Source organism: Hyperoodon ampullatus (genome assembly GCF_949752795.1).
Source record: "Hyperoodon ampullatus genome assembly, chromosome: 12".
In the NCBI taxonomy this organism is placed as follows: domain Eukaryota; kingdom Metazoa; phylum Chordata; class Mammalia; order Artiodactyla; family Ziphiidae; genus Hyperoodon; species Hyperoodon ampullatus.
This window is the reverse complement of record NC_136925.1, coordinates 53,758,296-53,780,262: the sequence shown is the minus strand read 5'-3', so window position 1 is coordinate 53,780,262 and position 21,967 is coordinate 53,758,296. Positions and strand designations below refer to the sequence as shown.

Genomic DNA, 21,967 nt, shown 5'->3' with positions numbered 1-21,967 from the left:
ATGCCTTTCCTCTTTGGGCCAGTCCTTAATTTGATTCTTTTGTTTGCAATGAGATCGAGATTGCAAGATACCAATAATGGTATCAGTCTTTTATTCCACTTCAAATACAAGGCCATGCAAGACCTGGATATCATCTATGCTGCTCCAGGCTTCAGCTTTTTAGCTTAGGTGGCTTTGCACATCTTTGAATGGAATGCCATTTACTACTCTTGGGCAGAACTGGTGTATTAGGGATAAGTTCACAGTGCATTTACTTCATTTGAGCCAGATCTTTTGTCCTTCCTGTTTTCCTCCTTCTCATTTTCCTTCTCTCCCTTCCTTCTTTCCTTCCTAAAATAAAAGAAGCAAATATGATTTCTAAAGAAAGAAAGAAAGGCTTTTGACAAGTAGTTTGCAAATATTAAGTCTCAAAGTAGGTGTGCAGCTTTCCTAGGGAAAAACACACAGATTCTTGTTTAAGCACAATTCCCAATAATCACCACATGCCACGGAGCAACTAAGCCCGTGCGCCACAACTACTGAAGCCCGCACGCCTAGAGCCCGTGCTCTGCAACAAGAGAAGCCACTGCAACGAGAAGCCCGTGCACCGCAATGAAGAGTAGCCCCCCCTCACCACAACTAGAGAAAGCACGCGTGCGGCAACCAAGACCCAACTCAGCCATAAATAAATAAATAAATAAATAAATATATTAAAAAAAAACTCTCAGTAAACTAGCACTAGATAAGAACTTCAAATTTGACAATTTCTATAAAATATCTACAGCTAACATCATATTTAATGATGAGAAACTCAAAGCTTCCCACTGAGATCTGGTACAAGGCAAGTATGTCCCCTCTCACCACTCCTTTTAAACATTATAACTCTAAGGTTTGGCTAATGCAATAAGACAACAAAAGAAAATTTAAAGTATACAAATTGGGAAGAAAGACATAAAACTGTCTTTGTTCATAGGTGACATGATCATCTATACAGAAAATCTGAAAGAATCAATGAAAAAACGACTGAAACTGATAAGTGATTACAGCCGGGTGGCAGGATACAAACTTAATATGCAAAAGTCAATTGCTTTCCTATATACCAGCCATGAAAAAATGGAATTTAAAGTTATAAACACACTTATTTATATTAGCACTCCCCCCCCCCAAATGAAATACTTAGGTATAAATCTAACAAAATATGTACAAGATCTATATGAGGAAAACTAAAATACACTGATGAACAAAATCAAAGGACTAAATAAATAGATATTCCATGTTCATGGATAGGAAGACTCAATATTGTCAGGATGTCAGTTCTTCCCAAATTGAGCTATAGATTCAATGCAATTCCAATCAAAACTCCAGCAAGTTATTTTGTGGATATTGAAAAATTGATTCTAAAGTTTATATGGAGAGGCAAAATACCCAGAATAGCCAACACAATATTGAAGAAGAAGAACACAGTTGGAGGACTGATGCTACCCAACCTCAAGACTTACTATAAAACTACAATAATCAAGATGGTGAGGTACTGATGAAAGAATAGACAGATAGATCAATGGAATTAGACTAGAGGGCCCGGAAGTAGATCCACATGACTATAATCAAATGAACTTTGACAAAGGACCAAAGGCAATACCATAAAGTAAAGACAGTCTTTTCAACAAGTCGTGCTGGAACAATTGGATATCCACATGCAAAAAAAATGAATCTAGGCACAGACTTTATACCCTTCAAAAAAGTTAACTTAAAATGGATCAGAGGCTTCCCTGGTGGGGCAGTGGTTGAGAGTCCGCCTGCCGATGCAGGGAACACAGGTTCGTGCCCCGGTCCGGGAGGATCCCACATGCCGCGGAACGACTGGGCCCATGAGCCATGGCTGTTGAGCCTGTGCGTCCGGAGCCTGTGCTCCGCAACGGGAGAGGCCACAGCGGTGAGAGGCCCGCGTACGGCAAAAAAAAAAAAAAAAAAAAAAAAAGGATCATAGACCTAAATGTAAAATGCAAAACTATAAAAGTCCTAGGAAATAACAGGAGAAAACACAGATGACCTTGAGTATGGCAATGACTTTTTAGGTATAAAATCAAAAGCACAATCCATGAAGAAATAACTGATAAGCTGGACGTAATTAAAATTAAAAACCATTGCTTGTAAAAGATGATGTCAAGAGAATAAGAAGACAACCCACAGACTAGGAGAAAATATTTTCAAAAGACATAACTGATAGAGGACTATTATCTAGAATATACAAAGAACTCTGAATACTCAACAACAAGAATATTAATAACCTGATTAAAACAACTGGAAAAAGATCTTCTACCAAAGAAGATACAGAGATGGATAATAAGCATATGAAAAGATGATCCATATCATATGTCATCAAGGAAATACAATTAAAACACAAGTGAGATACCACTACATACCAATTAGAATGACCAAAATCCCAAACACTGTCCACACCAAATTCTGGCAAGGATGTGGAGCAACCAGAATTCTCATTCATTGCTAGTGGGAATGCAGAATGGTACAGCCACTGTGGAAAACAACTTAGCAATTTTTTACAAAACTCAACATACACTTACCATATGACCTGGCAATTGCGCGACTTGGTATTTACCCAAAGGAGTTGAAAACTTATGTCCACATAAAAACCTGCAAATGGGTGTTTAGAGCAGCTTTATTCATAATTGCCCCAACTTGGAAGTAACCAAGATGTCCTTCAGTAGGTGAATGGATAAACTGTGGTATTGCCAGACAACGGAATTTAGTGCTAAAAACAGATCAACTATCAAGCCACGAAAACACATGGTGGAACCTTGAATGCATAGTACTAAGTGAAGCCAATTTGAAATGGCTATATACTGTATGATTCTAATTATATGACATTCTGGAAAAGGCAAAACTATGGAGACAGTAAAAAGATCAGTGGTTGCCAGGGGTTGGAGGGAGAGGGATGAATAGGCAGAGAATAGAGGACTTGTAGGGGCAGTGAAAATACGTTTATTCTGTATGATACTATAATGATACATGTCCCTATATATTTGTCCAAACCCATAGAATGTACAATACCAAGAGTGAACCCTAAGATAAACTATGGACTTTGGAGTGATTATGATGTGTTAGTGTAGGTTAACCATTCGTAACAAATGCACCACTCTGGTGGGGAATGTTGATTACAGGAGAGGCCTTGCATGTGTGGGGGAAGGGTATAAGGAAACCTCAGTACCTGTCTCTCAATTTTGCTGTGAACCTAAAACTGCTCTAAAAAAGTAAAGTCTTTAAAAAAAATTTTTTTTAAGTCCATAGGTAAAATTTTACACAGTATTTTTCAATATTTATTTAGCAGAAATTTAGCTAAGTAAACAGTTTGAAATAGTTATTAATAATTTTACAATTCTGCAGTTAAAAAAGTATCACAACATGCATAAGTAATGCTCTTGATACTATTTTAAACATTTTTAAGACAGGTTATGAATTAGCTTTGTACTGAGCTAATGTTATAGATGACTAGATAGTTACCAAATAATTGAACTACTGAAAAGGCTGAGTGAATTTTAATTGTCATAATTTGATTATTAATCTTTACAAGAGAAGAGCCACTGAAAATGTAAGGTTCCAAGGGTTTTCCAACAAAGGAGAAAAACTTACTATGAGAGGGTATAATCTCATATAAATTAAATCAAATGGCTAATCACATTTTTTAAGAGGTCCATAAGGCATTTGAGAATTCCTTAAATACCTTACATATTGTTATCATAATACTGTCAATTATATCACTGTAAGTTCACATAGTACAACATGTTGCACATGTTGAAAATTCCTTTTCTGAAGCTGATCACAGTTGAAGTGATTTATAGAAACATGTAACTGCTAATCTGTGTGGATGCTCAGCCAGCTACTTAACAAAGCAGTGCTGAAAAACTTATAAATCTAATTTTGAGAGCCCATAACCCCTACTTCCAAATTCCTCTCTCCACCTTCAGTGAACAAAATGGAATTTGGATGTTCAGTTGTTAAGTAAATAATAATGGAAGCAGAACCCAAGGAAAGTACATGTTGGTCTCTCAGCCTAAACTTCCACTATCTACCTGCCTAACATTGAGTCTCAAATACTCAGTTCTACTGCCACCTGCTCTCAAAATAGTTTCCCTCTCCACAGCCTCTTCTATGGACATTTTTGTACTTAACATACCAAATTGTACTCACTGGTTTTGTCTGATCCTCGTATTAGCAATTAAAGGCAGACTGTCCTTTCTCACTTCTATATTTCCTGATCCTGGCAATGTCTGGTACATGTTAAATGCTCACCGAATTTATTTTTTTAATTTTTTTTATTTTTGGCTGCATTGGGTCTCCGTCGTTGCACGCAGGCTTTCTCTAGTTGCAGAGAGCGGGGGCTACTCTTCGTTGTGGTGTGCAGGCTTCTCATTGCGGTGGCTTCTCTTGTTGCGTAGCATGGACTCTAGGCGCAGGGGCTTCAGTAGTTGTGGCACGCAGGCTCAGTAGTTGTGGCTCATGGGCTCTAGAGCGCAGGCTCAGTAGTTGTGGCGCACGGGCATAGTTGCTCCATGGCATGTGGGATCTTCCCGGACCAGGGCTCGAACCTGTGTCCCCTGCATTGGCAGGTGGATTCTTAACCACTGTGCCACCAGGGAAGCCCACCAAATGTTTTTTGAATGAATTAATGAACAAATGAACTAAACAATATTGATTCCAGAGGTTTTAACTAAGTATTTCATTACTTAAAACTATGTTTAATATCATCCCCCCAAAAAAGAAGGAAAAACAAAAAACTACTCTTCTCAGCCTGTTTCTAAGATCAATACTTTAATCCTTATGTTCATTTATATTCATGTACATGGTATAGTTATACACTGGCACAATGTAAGATTAGCTTTCAGTACTTATTTTTCATTCACATTCACTATTGTTGGTGTAGATTAGCACCAAAAGACAATTCCTAAAGAAATATATCTCATGAAATGATTTATCAATATATTAATGTTGCTATTAAAATTAATTTTCTCATCCAACCTATCTCTACTTTCAAATCAGGACTTTTTCATGATAAAAGACAGGTCTAACCACTTTTTAATTCTAATTTTCCTTTGGTATAATAAACAAGCCATAAAGCAACAGTTTCTGCCAGTTTTAATAGATTAATGTAACCACTTATGTTTCTTCCCAATTTATGTTCTTACAGGTAAAATTCCATTACAATGAATTTTCTTGGATAGCCAAATTGATTGTTATAGCAAATTCACTGTTACAGTGAAATTATTTTATATATATTACATAGCTTCAGGATCAATTTATTACAAAGATGCTAGGATGCAAGTAATGAAAGCCAGCATCTGAAACCTGAGTAAAAAGTGACACATATACAGTTCTTTCCATCAATAATCAGAGATCACTGTGTAGTACAGCACTCTTTATTTTGAAATTTTATGTGTAAAATTATAGAACAATCAAGAAATAATTTCTCTTTCTCCTTCATATAATAAAGGCTCCAACAAAGTACTTTTTTTTTTTTTTTGCTGTACGTGGGCCTCTCACTGTTGTGGCCCCTCCCATTGCGGAGCACAGGCTCCGGATGCGCAGGCCCAACGGCCATGGCCCACGGGCCCAACCGCTCCGCGGCATGCGGGATCCCCCCAGACCGGGGCACGAACCCGTGTCCCCTGCGTCGGCAGGCGGACTCTCAACCACTGCGCCACCAGGGAAGCCCCAAAGTACTTTTTATACATTTATTCTTCATAAATAAATCACTTTTATAATTGACTATTGAGAAATAAAAATGTTTGAACTTTAAAAAAAATACAGAGCCCTTCTTGATTAACAGAATTTGTTTTAATGGCATTTTATCTATAGTATCTTATACCTTAGACAAGGAACCACTAAAACAAAGTCAATGACAAAATATTCATATAACTATATCACAGATTTCAGGAAACAAACATTAAGAAACAATTTAAGACTACCCAGTAATAGCTTCGCATAAAACCCAATTGTAATTAGACTTCAAAGAGACCAGAATATTAGTTTATGTTGAGCTAAAATTAGGAAAATCTTCCACTGTTGACATTTTCACGTTCTTAGTTTGTCAATCAAATAATCAGCCTGTAATGGAAAAATAACATATTTTTTTATTCTAGTTATCATAGCCTACATGAAATAATTCTACTGGCACCCTTATTATAATAAGCCACAGCAGAAGAACTGGATACTACATATTCTGTTCCTAAAACTATCTTACAAAAAACTCTCAACATAACAGTTTTCAAACTATAGTAAAGGTGTTTATTCTATACTGTATATAAATAGGCAGATTTTTATCCACATGGCCTTTTTGTTAGATAGCTTCAATAAGGAAAATAAATATAATACTAAAGACATGGAAGAACCTGAAATGCATTTTACTAAGTGAAAGAAGCCAATCTGAAAAGGCTACATACAATATGATTCTAACTACATGATATTCTGGAAAAGGCAAAACTGGAGACATTAAAAAGATCAGTGGTTACCAGGGATTAAGGAGGAGGGAGAAATGAATAGTCAGAGCACAGAGGATTTTCAGGGCAGTTAAACTATTCTGCATGATACTACAATTGTGGATATATGTCATTATACATTCATCCAAACCCACAGAATGTATAACACCAAGAATGAACCCTAATGTAAACTATGGACTTTGAGTGATAATGACGTGTCAATGTAGTTTCATGGATTATAACGAATGTATCACTGTGGTGTAGGATGTCGACAGTGGGGAAGACTGCAAGTATGTGGGGACAGAGGGTATACGGGAACTCTGTGTACTTTCCATTCAATTTTGCTGTGAACCTAAAACTGCTCTAAAAAAATAAGAAAAACAAAAAGAATAAAAAGTAAACTAAAGCCTTCTAGTTACATCATTTCAGATACTTTTTTCAATCATCATATATCTGAAAAATTATATAAGATTTCAGAATAAACATTAATATCTTTATCTTGATTTTTTCAGTCTCATAATATATACTTAAATACCTAGATTTAAGAAGAGTTCAGATTCCCAGGACGAACCATTAATAGATCTCATAACTTTGTTCATTCATTTTTTTCCCAACTAAAAAATCATGTAAGGAAATACAGTTTAGAAAGTATAAAAATGTATTTCTAAGTGTAGAAACTTAGAAATACAAATAAGAAAAAATATCTGTTTTTTATCATACTGATTTTTTAAAGAGACCACACCAGCTTCCTACAAAATGTCCCACTTTTTAATTTCAAATATATACACCACATAACTTAAATATATTTTTAATAAAATAAAATCATCTGGACAACAAGTTGAGGAGAGAGATAATAAGTTTGAAATATGAAGTTTCTAGAAATCAACTGCTTTTTCATTTCTTTTGTACTATGACTATAATAATAATCTGCATTAACTAATGGTAATTACTTAATTTGCAATTTGATGGTTTTCAGATATAGCAACTATAGGTCACCTTATCATCATGGACACATAAAATAAGAAACATAAATTACTAGTCAAGTGGCCCTGGAAGGACAGAGTCATTTAATAACTAAAGCTTGACTGTCAGGTTACAAGCCAATAATCAGTTGAATTCTATTCTACTTTTGCCCTAGTAAAGCAGAATTCTGCAATTTTTTTAGGCTCAAAGCTTCAACTTCAGATCTAGTAGCTGATGCTACTACTTGCATCAATTTCTGCAATGAGGTTGATGATGACAGAGGCAGCAGATAACATTTACTGAGCCCTCACTATCTGCAATGTACAGTTTTAAGTGCTTTACATGTTAATTATTTCATCAATCCTCTTATCAACCCTAGATGTAGGCACTATTACCTATATGTCAGTAGTAGATAAAAAAACTTGGGCCTTAAAAAGTTTAAGTAACTTGCACGTGGTCACTCAAGTAACTAATAGAGCCACAATTCAGAATTCTGAACTATTAATGCCATGAACTTCTATATCATATCCTCTGCTTACAATTGAGAGACTTTGCCATAGTATCTCTTCCTACAGATTTGATGACCTGGAAAAGTAGCCCAAATTAAAAATATTATTTTAGATATGTGCAAATAGAATGTTAAAACAGATGATCAAGTCTATAAGAGGTGTAAGTGCCCACTGTTGCCAAGAAAAGAAAAACTACAACAAAAAGGACAAATATTTTAAATATTTTTGTATGCTGCTAGCATAACAATAACACTTACTGTGATAAACCAATAGGAATTCACTTTATAAACCAATTTTGATAAGAAGCTAAGCTGATCGGCTGGTGCCAGAACATGAAGGTGCAAATGGGAAATGGAACTGAATGGTGGCACATGGAAACCCATTCTGAAACAGCAAGGTAAGAGATAATTGACAAATTAGTTCTACAATAGTTTAAAACTATATTTTCAGGTTAAAACACATAAATATTACAGATATCCAAAACAGGTTACCTAAGGTAGACAGATTACCACTCAAACATCTTTCACTGTTTTTCTTTATGAACTTGAGAGTATTCACACAGTTCATCTTCATGTTGAAGTTCACAATAAGATAAACTCTTCATTGAGAAAGGCTTTCACAGAATATTATGCCTCTGTATAACCCTTATGAATTCTGAGCTGGCATTATGTCTTATTACTTCAGTTCTTATCATATTAAGCTTTACTTCTCCTAAAAGATGCCTCTGCAGTGAATCTTAAAATTACTGAACACTGAAGTAGAAGTAGGATTCCTTTTTCCAAGACATAGCCAGTAGATGGCGCGCTTTCTCCTTTAATAAAGTGGTCATTTCCTTACCCTCACTGAAAAAACTTTATCATCACTTAAGTTTCTTGAATACTAAAAATAAGATAGATGATAACTATTCATAACTATTTGCTTTATATAAGCAAAGAGAATTCCTTTGGTAAAAAAAATTTTTAATATGATTTAACCTCTTAAAAATCCATTTACAAACAGTTTTGTAAGTCTACTTTGTAAGTGGAGCAAGGCACACCTGTAACAATAATTCAAGCCTAGAAATATTTGCCTGTTCAAACTAGAAGTATCAATTTTTAAAAAAGACTAAAAATGACTGGGAACGTGGGAAGAAGGCAAGGAGAGGTGCTATAATGCAGCAATACAGGACAGACTGCGGAGTCAGATCCGTGACATATTGAAAAGCCTCTACCACCACCCAGAAAAGGAGACTAGGTTTTCCCTCTATGAAACAGGAGTCATATAATGGAATCAAGTAATATAAAAGCTAGAAGTAACTCAAGGGTTCACTCAACCTTTTCATTTTAAAGATTTTAAAGATGGGGAAACCAAGATCTAGAAAGTTGAAGAGACTTCTCAAGGTCACAAAGTTAGGCAGTGGTAGAGCTAGAATTGAAACTCAGGGCGCTTGGCAACCAGTCCAGTGTTCATTCTTCTAATGAGCACTTCTATGACTGGGAAGGGAACGTGTTGATTTTGACCAAAGGGTCTCAAACACCATCTGTTCCTTGTCATTATCACCCTTGGATATAGTTCATAATAGTTTTCACAGGATTTTCACACATTCAGTCTCATTTTAGCCTACAAGTAGGCAGAGCAGGTATTATCTTGGAGAGTTTAAATGACTTGTCTAAAGTAACACAGCTAGTACAACTATAGTAGCAGCAAGTAACACTGATAGCATTAGAATTCAGGCCTCTGAATTCCAGTTTAGAGGTGTCAGAAGTAATCACTATACCTGCCTTGGTACTACTTTGATCATACAAGGCAAAATCGAAATGTTTTAAAAAGAAAAAATAGATTAATTAAAACAGTTACCAAATTGAATATTGTATGCTTTTACTCAAACTTTGGTTAATGTCAGAGTTCAGTTCAACAAGTTCAAGTTACTTTCATGCTAGAAGGGTAATAATGTATTTTTAAATATTATAAAATAATTTTTTTCTAAGGAAATTCAATTTATTCACAATTTTATAGGAATGCACATATTGAACAAAGAGGACTAAGCAACTAATTTTACCTACCCACTGCTTCAATATACTTGTCTGTCCAAAACTAAAAGTGGTGATTATTAGACGATGTTGAGACGTGAAAAAAAGTTTTGTTTATTAAATTTACTAATGAACAATATGTTCACTTTCAGGAAAACTGCATTTAAACTATGAATTCCGCCATCTCTACTTTCATTTTCCGGAGGAAATAACATTTCAGAAAAACCAACTGCATATATTGTTTTCTATCTGGAAGTATACATACCTCGTATTTTTGAAGTCAGTGAAATTATTCCTTTCAAGAATGGTTTTTCCAACAGTTACCATGTTCTCAACTACAAAACAGTAAAGAAACTACATTACACTATAGGAGACATTAAGTTCACTACCTAGTTATTAACCCGAACTTTTAGGGTCCTAGTAAAAAGTCGTATCAAATGGATACACATTTAAAGACTCATCCAGTAGCTCTAAGTTACCAAGAAGTTTGCTTATCAACAACTGAAATGAAGGTTCAACCCATCACAAACTATCAAACTATCACACGTAAGCTGACTTTGAACAGCTGTTGAGGGATATAATCAAGTGACTGTTTAGGACATCTGATCCTACTGAGGTCTAATTCTAATCATAAGGAAACCAAGTAATTAAACAAAAACTGTTTGAGTTAAGAGGACAAGAAAACTTTGAATTTGTCTTTGAACTCCAATTAGGAATATGACATCCCTTTATTTTGGCCCAGCCATGACTAGCTAAATGTTTGTTTTGGCTTCCAAACTCTTATCCGCCTTTAGCATCTTTATTGTCTCAATGTTTTATGGCCTTCAGGTGGGAATATGCTTCCCCATTAAAAAAATTTTGGTAACCCAGGATCTTCAAAGCCAAATGCCAAACTTTAGATCTCTTTTGTTTCTGAATGGTGTAATCAAGCATTTGAAAAGAGAAGTGAGAGAATCTGCAGAGGACAGTTGTTATAATGAGGCTTATAAAATCATTGCTAACAGTTTACCTCTTTAAGTCAGGCTTAAGTGGGAAGGCTTCCATGACAAGGCTAGTACCACAAGGTCAAAAAAAAAGCTCATGTTACTTCAAGCCAGACTGTATCTTGTTTTCTTTTTAAAATACTCCCTGGTGGCGCAGTGGTTGAGAGTCCGCCTGCCAATGCAGGGGACACGGGTTCGTGCCCCGGTCCGGGAGGATCCCACATGCCGCGGAGCGGCTGGGCCCGTGAGCCGTGGCCGCTGAGCCTGCGCGTCCGGAGCCTGTGCTCCGCAATGGTGAGAGGCCCGCGTACCGCAAAAAAAAAAAAAAAAAAAAAAATAGACACAAGAAGTATTTCCAGACATAAAAACGAACATTTTACAATGATAAAAATGGGTCATTGAGAAGACATGACAATCATAATTATGTTTTCACTTAAAATCATATCCAAAATACATGAAGCAAAACCTATTGTCTCTTTCCTATTTCATTGATATCTACTCTACTATTTCCTTCTTTATACTTTATTTTGATCTGATTTGCTTGCCTCTTTCTAGCATCCTAAACTGGAAACTTAGGTCATTGGTTTTGTACCCCCTTTTCTAATATAAGCACTTAAAGCTATAAATTTCCCTCTAGGCACTTCTTCAGCTACATTCTACAAATTTTGTTATGTTGTATTTTTATTACCAATCAATTCAAAATATTGTCTTTTTTACCTATTTATTTAGAAGTTACTTAAAAATGTTTTAACTTAAAAATATTTAGTGCTATTCTAGATTTTATTATTTATTTTAATTCTATTGAATATATTTAGTGCTATTCTAGATTTTATTATTTATTTTAATTCTATTGAATATATTTAGTGCTATTCTAGATTTTATTATTTATTTTAATTCCATTGAATATATTTAGTGCTATTCTAGATTTTATTATTTATTTTAATTCCATTGTCATCAGACAACGTATTTTATAAGATTTTGATCATTTGAAATGTATTGAGACTTATTTTATTGTCCAGAATATGGACTATCTTGGTGAACATGTGCTCATAACAAAATGTATATTCTATGGTTAGGTGAAGTTCTATTAATGTCAATTATAGTCACAGTGCTTGATAGTATTATTAAGCTCTTCCATATGCTTATTATTTTTCCAACTTTATAGACTGTATAAAAGTATTAATTGCAAGGACTTTTAAAGTTTTATTATGGAAATATTCAAATATACACAAAATCAGTAAAAACAGTACATATAATGAAATCTCAAACACCCACCATGCTGCTTCAAAATTAGTAACATTTGATTTGCAACTGTTATAAAAACTTTTAACAAGAAAAGAAATACTAGAAAAAGAAAAGCAAGCATAAACACATTTCTCCCTCCTTAAGAAAAACAGTATAAAAGGAAATACTTAAGGCTATGGTGGCTGTTGCCTAGTACTAAATACTGCACGTATATTGGCCTCTGTCTGTTGGAATGAGCATGAAACATACTGATAGAACTTAAGATGACTAAGGAATTTCACAATATCTAGAAAAAACAGTTTTAAAAACTGGTAATTCAGTAGTCTAAACACTAATAAACCACATATCGAGGTTTTCATCAAAGAGTTTTCTTAGTCACCTTCAAAAATCTGGCCCAATTTATCTATCTTGCCAGCTACCTTAAAGTATTGACCAAACATCCCAGACCCTGATGACAATGGCTATTGAAGCAGGTTTGAAGTAAACTTAGCAATGTCTTAGTAAACCATAGCTGACAAGTCACAGAAATCATGTATAGGAAAATACAGGATAATCCTGTAAGAGACAAGATTTCAGAATCTCTTTTTCAGAGGCTAAAAGTTCATCACTAAAATCTCATAATTAAACATTGGTCCTACTTCATCTATACAGGAAATTACGAGGCAGGAAACTACAAGGCAGGTACCAATATGGTCTCACTCTCAGGTAATATGTACTCATATGCTATACTATAACTTATTTGTTTATAACTTTTTTTACATTAATTTTTATTGGAGTATAGTTGCTTTACAATGTTATGTTAGTTTCTGCTGTACAGGAAAGTGCATCAGCTATATGTATACATATATCCCCTCTTTTTTGGATTTCCTTCCCATTTAGGTTACCACAGAGCACTGAGTAGAGTTCCCTGTGATATACAGTAGGTTCTCATTAGTTATCAGTTTTATACATAGTAGTGTATATATGTCAATCCTAATCTCCCAACTCATTCCACCACCCTTGCCCCCTTGGTATCCATACGTTTGTTCTCTATGTGTGCATCTCTATTTTTGTTTTGCAAATAAGTTCATCTGTATCATTTTTCTAGATTCCACATATAAGTGATATTATACGCTATTTGTTTTTCTTTTTCTGACTTACTTCACTCTGTATGATAGTCTCTAGGTCCATCCACGTCTCTGCAAATGGCACAATTCCATTCCTTTTTATGGCTGAGTAATAGTCCATTGTATATATGTACCACATCTTCTTTATCCATTCTATTTGTTTATAAGTTTTCATATTATCTTTCACTTTCAGAATCAAGAAAGCCATCATTTAAAAAGCATAAAGAGGGCTTCCCTGGTGGCGCAGTGGTTGAGAGTCCGCCTGCCGATGCAGGGGACACGGGTTCGTGCCCCGATCCCGGAAGGTCCCACATGCCGCGGAGCGGCTGGGCCCGCGAGCCATGGCCGCGGAGCCTGTGTGTGTCCGGAGCCTGTGCTCCGCAACGGGAGAGGCCACAGCAGTGAGAGGCCCACGTACAGAAAAAAAAAAAAAAAAGCATAAAGAGGCATTATCTTTTAGAGATTTTAAAAATTAAATAACATGGTGTCTGAGATTTGCTTAAAATCCACTGTGGGAGAAGGTTAATATATGTAAAGAGATTGGCCATGAGTTAATAAATGTTGAAGTTGGGTGATAAATACATGGAGATTATACTATTTTCTTTATTTTTGTCTATATTTGAAATTTTTCATAATGAAAGTTTCAAAAAGCCATAATGCTCCTTTATCACAATACCTGGCTAAACTGTTTCTTTTCAATTGTCACTGCCATCACTGATGCCAGTTCACGATGACATAACCATGAAGAATACTGCCATCAACTTACCCAATTCTATCTGATCTTTCTTTAGATATCTGCAGTTTCCAATATGCATCTTTGGCACCACAAGATAATGATGAGGTGCTGCTGGCTTGATATCTTTGAAGCAAACTAGGTCTTCATTCTAAAGGAAAATGTCATTTGTTAGTGAATTTTTAAAAAGAATTTCCTAATGCTGTTTTGGCATTTCTTAAACATCATACATAAATCTCAGTCTGATAGGGAAATGGTGCTTATGTTACAACAAATCTCCATTGGGCAATTTTGTGATTATGCATTATGTCCATAAAGACAAGCTTTAGCTTCCTTCATGAGATGCTCATTTATTCCAGAGAAGAAAAAGACTTATATAAAATCAATTTCCGGAAAACAATTATGAATGAAGTTCATTAAAACTTCATTACCATAATCCCAGAGTTTTTAAAAATTTCATTATATATTTCTCCATCTCTACCCTAAGGTTTTTCTACTCCTAATATGTACTTCTAAAGGTTCTACCACAGAATCATAGCAAGATTGATAAATTCTTTTTTACATTTAATTTTTTTCCAAAGTGCCATTTTCTTCATTTATAACATCATCTATATATCCAGGGGTTACATTATTAAACATTTTTTACAATAATTATAAATACTTTTTCTTTATGTTTACTTGCCACTTTATAGCATTAAAAAGACTCTGAAATGCTGAAACAAACTCCAGTATACTGTACTAAGTTATGTGTCCAGTCCATTACATGTATGGTATCAGTTTTGTGATTTCTATACTCCACACGTTAATGTAAGGAAAAAAGAAAAGGAAACAAAAAAGGGAGTCTTTCAACCTATTAACATTTGAGTTTCAAGTTTTTTCAAAAGAAAAATCTGTATTCCCTAAATAACCTTATTCAATATCTTATATTAAAAAATTAGTCAAAATTAAATAAAATCAGTATCAAAAAGCATGGTTTCCCAGAATGCACTGTTGCTCATTAGTTCTCCATTCCAAGAACTAAAATTCAGTTGGAACAAGGGCCTCATATCCATGCCAATAATCTTGATTTCAGCGAGAATAATGATGAAAGGCAATTGTACATACTGTACCATGAACTTCCTTATCAGTATCCATACTGCTCATCTAAGCTTCAGGTGACTGACAAATTGACCTGCAGTGAGACCACAATTCAGTGAATGGGACTTTTTGTCTACTTTAACCCCCGGCAGAGGCATGACTGAAATGGAGGGCAGCGAAAATACAGTATTATGTGTCCCTTTCCTATCTCAAGGCTTCTATAAAATGTCCACAATATCACTCTATTAAAATATTGCTTAAATATTGATTTTGTTGCTGTCCTCATTTACATACTTTCAACCAAGAGCTGCTAAAATGTGGAGGCACAGCAACACAAAAATCTCGATTATTTTTCCAGCTATTGAGTGTAACCTGCCTACAAGATGAGAATAGAGAGGGGGAAAAATTGTAACTTCTAAGACCTTGAAGTAAACAGTGATGGGTCAACTGAATGTAGCATGAGCTATGAGGAAAGTACACAAACAAGAAATGAATTGAGGTGCCTGCCTACAGAAACAGGGATTTATGCTGTGTTTAAAGAATATGAGAATCCTATTGCCCCCAAACTTTGAGGAAAAATCTATAGCAGCTGTTGCTTTGCGTTAATGTATCAGGAAAATGAAAGGAAAAGAATCTGTTACTCTCTTCGGCTGATGCAAGACAAAGGTTTGAGGATAAGATAGAAAATTTAGTAGAAACAGAAAATCATGAGAGGTGACTAGGGATAATGTATGCAGCATACTCCCCCCAGCGCCAAGAGGAAATCTTCTGATATACTGGGGAAAGTGATGGGTTTCCTGCAATTCAGGGACAGAGACTCAGACCAGGTGTTGTGTGTGTGTGTGTGTGTGTGTGTGTGTGTAAATTTACGTAAATATGTATATGTGTGTATATATATGTATGTGTGTGTTATATATACACACACACACGTGTGTGTATAGTTCCAGAAGGTTGGTTGACTTGGGGAACCCCAAGAGCTAACCCTAACCCTAAAATAACAAGCATGACAATTATTTCCATTTTTATTATGGTTTTTCCATCTAGTAGTAACTTTAAATATACATATCCATGGAATGTTTTAGAAAGGGATAAGATCAAAAGGGATAAGACAGCAACGTTTTTGGATGTTTAAAGTTTTCCATTATTTACTTAATGCTTCCAGCTGAGAAACAACTAGTATCAGGGGTCAAATCTAGTACAACAAAATTGTACTTCCCAGACTGATTCATAACACAACAATTTTATATGTCTTTATTTCCCCCTCAATTATGGCATTAACTTTTAAAAATCCAGAGGTAATTCTTTCTGGTACAGAATACATTCCGATTAGAATTATTTTGAGATAATATAGCTGAATTCTACCTCAAAGCAGGAGTAACACTTCTTTAGATTCATGGAACTACAAAGTGCCAGTCTAAAGGATAACAGGAGAAAAACATTAAAGAAGCTCTTAAAAATCTGCTGTCTTACATGACTCAGCCATAAGAATGAACCAAATGCCCAGTTCTGTCTTCATCTCCCAAAACCCTATTTTGAAAGGTTCTGTTTACTAAATGTCATGTGTGAATACTTTATTTTCCCAATTCTCGTTAATTAAAGAAACCTACCAATTGACATAACTGTCATCATCACCAGTAGACAAAATTCCTGTCAAAAGCAAAGCAATGACGTTTTATTTAGCATATGCAATCAATGATTGAATTAGATTTCCATTAAGCTTTCTAAAATACTCAAACTGGCTCTCTGATGTCTCTCACTGCTACTACTGATCTAGCCAGTATTTAGACTCTTCATTTAAAAGAAAGACTGGGGCTTCCCTGGTGGCGCAGTGGTTGAGAATCTGCCTGCTAATGCAGGGGACACGGGTTCGAGCCCTGGTCTGGGAAGATCCCACATGCCGCGGAGCAACTGGGCCCGTGAGCCACAACTACTGAGCCTGCGCATCTGGAGCCTGTGCTCCGCAACAAGAGAGGCCGCGACAGTGAGAGGCCCGCGCACCGCGATGAAGAGTGGCCCCCACTCGCCACGACTAGAGAAAGCCCTCGCACAGAAACGAAGACCCAACACGGCAAAAATAAATTAATTAATTAATAAACTCCTACCCCAACATCTTCTTAAAAAAAAAAAAGCCACTACAAACCCCTACAGGAAAGCTATCCAAAGATCACTCATTAAAAAAAAAAAATAAGACTGTCCTCCCATTCCACAGATAAACAGGCAAAAAATATGAAATGATATTTGCACAAGGCTATTCTTTGCAGCATGATTTATGATAACAAAAGACTGAAAATAACCCAACTGTCCATAAAATTCAACTAAGACTGGCTGAATAAATTACAGTAAATCCATACAGTGGAGTATTGTGTAGTTATAAAAAGGAATGAGGAAGATCTTCATACACTTATGAAATCATTTCTGGAATAAATTCTTAAGGTAAAAAAGAAAAAGCATGGAACAAGGTTAAGCTATCTTTTGTGTAAGAAGGCGGAGTATAAATATAAACACACACATACATATCTACTCACAAAGGAAAGATAAACCAAAAATATTTTTTAAAGGTTTGTTACGGGGAAAGAGGAACAGGGTAGAGATAACAAGAGAATGGATACTAGACTTCAAATGTACTTTGCTTTACAATTTTGATTTTAAAAGCATGTGAATATTTACCATACATTTTTGGACTCAAAAAGAAAAAAAAAAAAAACAAGTAGTCCTTAACAATGGAAAACAAACAGAAATGAGTGAACCTAACTATATGTCATGTTGGTAGCATAATTACACAAAGAAAAGATAATTTCAAGTGACTTTTAAATACAGAATTTGACTACCTATACCTAGTGACACCCACTAAAAGAGAATTTTTCATTTCAATTCAGATCATAGGCAAGCTTCTCAAGTGTAGGACATGCCATGTTCATCTTTGAGCTCCAAGTGAGTAACACATATGAATAGTAAGCCTGCAAAATCTGTTCAGTAAATGACAGTTGCTTAAATAGAAAGATAAAATTACCGATACTCCCTTATCTACCCCTTAAAAAAATGGTGTGTCATTAGGGTTTTCATATACTTTTCCACAGAAATGGATGACCTTCAGGCTTCCCTGGTGGCGCAGTGGTTAAGAATCTGCCTGCCAATGCAGGGGACACGGGTTCGAGCCCTGGCCTGGGGAAGATCCCACATGCTGTGGAGCAACTAAGCCTGCGTGCCACAACTACTGAGCCTGCACTCTAGAGCCAGCGAGCCACAACTACTGAAGCCCATGCTCCTAGCCCCCGTGCTCCACAACAAGAGAAGCCACCACAATGAGAAGCCCACGCACCACAACGAAGAGTAGCCCCTGCTTGCCGCAACTAGAGAAAAGCCCGCGCACAGCAACAAAGACGCAACTCAGCCAAAAATAAATAAATAAATAAATAAATAAATTTATTTTAAAAAAAGAAATGGATGACCTTCTTACAGTTGGAATTATGGCCATTGTTTGATTATAACAACGTTTCTTAAACTTTTCTCATTATCACCCTCCTAAGGAACATTTTTAGACTTTTTCCTAATTGCCCTCCCATGATATGTTAATATCACAAATATATTGTGTACCTCTCATGTCCTATATGGCATAGCTGTACTTTATATATAAAGAGTAAACCATATACTTTCCTCCTTCACCTCCTTCAGGGCTTCATTCAAATGCCACCTTCTTAGTGCAGCTTTTCCTGACTAAACATTTAAAATTGCATCCATTTTCTCTTTTTTCATTCCCATCTATTGAACTATGTATCAATATTTTGAACTATGTATCAATATCCATTCTCTATATAATATTTTACTTATTGTGCTGCTTACTGTCTATTTCCTGTGAGTAAGCTCCATGAGGACAGGGATTTTTGCACATTTTATTTACTGCTATATCCTAATGCCTCCAACAGTGCCTGACACACAGAAGGCACTCATTCAAATACTGAGTAATGGAGGAGTGACTGAGTTTCCTCTTTCTCAGGGACAAAGCTTTACCACCCTGGGCCATTTTAAACCTCTTCCCATTGGCACCTTCCCATCAGGATTTAAACACACCAAAGTCTTCACTGTGTTAAAAAGCTTTCTCTTAACTCCACCTCCTCCTGTAGTTACCTTACCTCTTCCCTTCTCCGCAAGACTGCCAAACTTCCTTCAAAAGTCGTCTGTATTTGCTGTCTTCAATTTTTTATCCCTCAGGTTCTTATCAACTACAATCTGCCTTCTGCCTCACCACTGCACTGCAGTTGCTCTCCTCAAGGTCAATGACCATCACTCTGCGGACAAAACCAGTTCTGATCTAAGTTGCCCTCTCTGCAGGCATATTGGAGAGTCACCTAACCCAGATTCAAGGATTAGGGAAGGCTGATGTTGCTGCCAATTCCCTTCTTCCTGACATACTCCCTTCTCTTAGCTTTCCTAGTTTTCCCTCTGTTTCTCTCTCCTCTTTTCAGGTCCTCTTCCTCTGCCTCTCTTTTATGATGATAGTGTTCTTTACAGTTTTGTGTAGGGGCCCCTTCACTTCTTACTCTACATATACTTCCTAGGTGATCTCATTAATTTCCCTCTTTTCAACTTCCATCTATAAGCTGACAGTTCCTATAATCTGAGCTAGAGATGCATATCTCTGCAGTGTCAGACTCCTAAATATCCTTAAATTGATTAGCTTTTCTTCATTCCCACTACTACATCTTATTTCAGGCCATCATCAGGCTGGATTACTTCAACAGCCTCATAACCGATCTCCATGCCTCCAGACTGGTCCTCTCTAAATCATTCTCCACAATGGTGTCAGACAATCTTTCAAAGATCAAACCCTTTCATGTAACGTCTCAACCCCTTTCTTCCAACCCAGCATTAACAGTAGCATTAAACACTGTAGAGCTTCCCTTCACTCTTCAAATAAAGCCAAAACTCCTTAACATGAATTACAGTAGCCTTCATAACTCGGCCCCTTGTCTACCTCTCCAGCCTCATCTTTCACCACTCATCCCCTCAAACTCCATGCTCCAGTTAGATTGAATTTCTGTTCTCCTGTGGCAGAAACCAAACCTCTGAAGGTGCTCTTTACCAGGGGCATCTTCTCTCCTCCTCACCTGACCAATGCCTACTTACTTTTTCATGTCTCACTTCCTCTGGAAAGCCTTCCCTATCCCTTCAAATCTGGGCCAGGTGCTCCTCCCACGAGGCCTGCAAAATACTGCAGGTGGTAAAACCATCTCACCATACAACAGGGCACTGTTATCAGCTGCCTCTTCTGTCCCTTTAGATTATAAAATCCAGACAGGGACTATCCTTTACCTTGCTCACCAATGAATCTCCAACAGTGCTTAGAAGGAAGTCAATTTACTTTTAACAAATGAATGAATGATTACTACAAAAACAACAAAAAAACCACAAAGAAGCCCAGAATCTTTGGAGCTGATTCTTTCAAAAGATGTTTCTTTAAAGGCAAGTCGAGCTGGTGGAAGAAAGTGCCTACCAGATCATCTGTTTTAAAATATCTGGACAGGGCTTCCCTGGTGGCACAGTGGTTGAGAGTCCGCCTGCCGATGCAGGGGACACGGGTTCGTGCCCCAGTCGGGAGGATCCCACAGGCAGCGGAGCGGCTGGGCCCGTGAGCCATGGCCGCTGAGCCTGCGCGTCCGGAGCCTGTGCTCCGCAACGGGAGAGGCCACAGCAGTGAGAGGCCCGCGTACCGCAAAAAAATAAAAAAAAAAATAAAATAAAATATCTGGACAAAGTCTTAATGCTCTGAAAATGTCCACATATCCTAACTGATAACACTTCTAAGGAACTGGACCCTTTAGTGAAAATCAGAATCCATTAAGTAACAGTTTGACCTCGGACCCACTCCTGCCAGCCCACTTTCAGTCAATCCAACAAACAGGCTTTTCACAATTACCATTATCTATTTTCTACTGGTTTCTCTTCAGTACCAGTATTAAGAGTGCGGAATGTAAAAGCAGTGTCTAGAAAGGCGGGGGGAGGGGGATCCCTTTAATAAAATCAGAGGCCATACGTGCTATTGTCCACTAAGTACCTCGGCAGCTGCAGAGAGACTTTACCACTACATTTTCTCCCCTTAGAATAGCAAAGAGGCGGCTGGTGACACTTCCCGCGCCTAGAGAAGCAAATCTGTTATTAACACTAGGACATCCAGCCTCCCCCAGCCCCATTTAACAGGACCCTCCCCACCCGATCCACACCGGCGAGGTCCCCTCGCGGAGCCCCCAGGAGCGATCGGGTTCCCGGTCGCGCGTCGCCGCCAACCTCACAGTACAGGAGTTCAGTGCTGGGATCCTGCTGCGCCGCGATCCGGCAGAACACGCACTTGCTACTGTAGTTCTCGAGCTCCGGCGACTCTGCGGCGACGGCGGTGGTCTCCGAAGGGGATCCCAGAGGTTCTGAAGCCGCCGCTGCCTCAGAGTCGGCACATGACTTCCTGAAATCGCATTCCTGCTCCTCCGCCATCGCCTCCGCTCCCGCGCCGCCGAGAGCCTCAGGATTCTCCCGGACAACAGGGCCTACGCAGAGTTAGCCTCCCGCACCTCCTAGATTTTACCTCGAGGCGTCGCCTCTCGCCTGGCGCTGGGGCGGACAGGCAGTTGGGCACGCTCGCTGATCCCGGGCGACGTTAGACCGAAGGCAACTGACTAGCTGCGGAGCCTCAAAGCCAGAGGCTCGCCTGCACGCCGGCTGCCACTAGGGGACGTGCGAGGACGCTACACGGAAGAGCGGTCGGCCGCGGCAGTCGCCCCTCCCTCTGCGTCTCGATGGTAACTACGCAGGACTTCCGCCAAAACGCAGGCTCGCGCACCCACGTCGCGGTGACGTCACGGGAGCGCCCTATCCTCGGGGCG

At 37.5% G+C, this 21,967-nt stretch overlaps 1 protein-coding gene across 1 annotated transcript; it reads right to left on the bottom strand.

Moving 5' to 3' along the window:
* Positions 1 to 5,832: 5,832 nt before the first annotated feature.
* On the bottom strand, positions 5,833 to 21,595 carry HINT3 (histidine triad nucleotide binding protein 3). Its single transcript, XM_079716538.1, has 5 exons — positions 21,378 to 21,595; positions 14,052 to 14,169; positions 10,217 to 10,286; positions 8,200 to 8,326; positions 5,833 to 6,099 (listed from the first exon to the last, which is right to left on the bottom strand). The coding sequence occupies exons 1-5, from the start codon at positions 21,576 to 21,578 to the stop codon at positions 6,067 to 6,069; spliced, it is 549 nt and encodes a 182-aa protein (XP_079572664.1). The 5' UTR covers positions 21,579 to 21,595; the 3' UTR covers positions 5,833 to 6,066.
* Between the last annotated feature and the right edge of the window lie 372 nt (positions 21,596 to 21,967).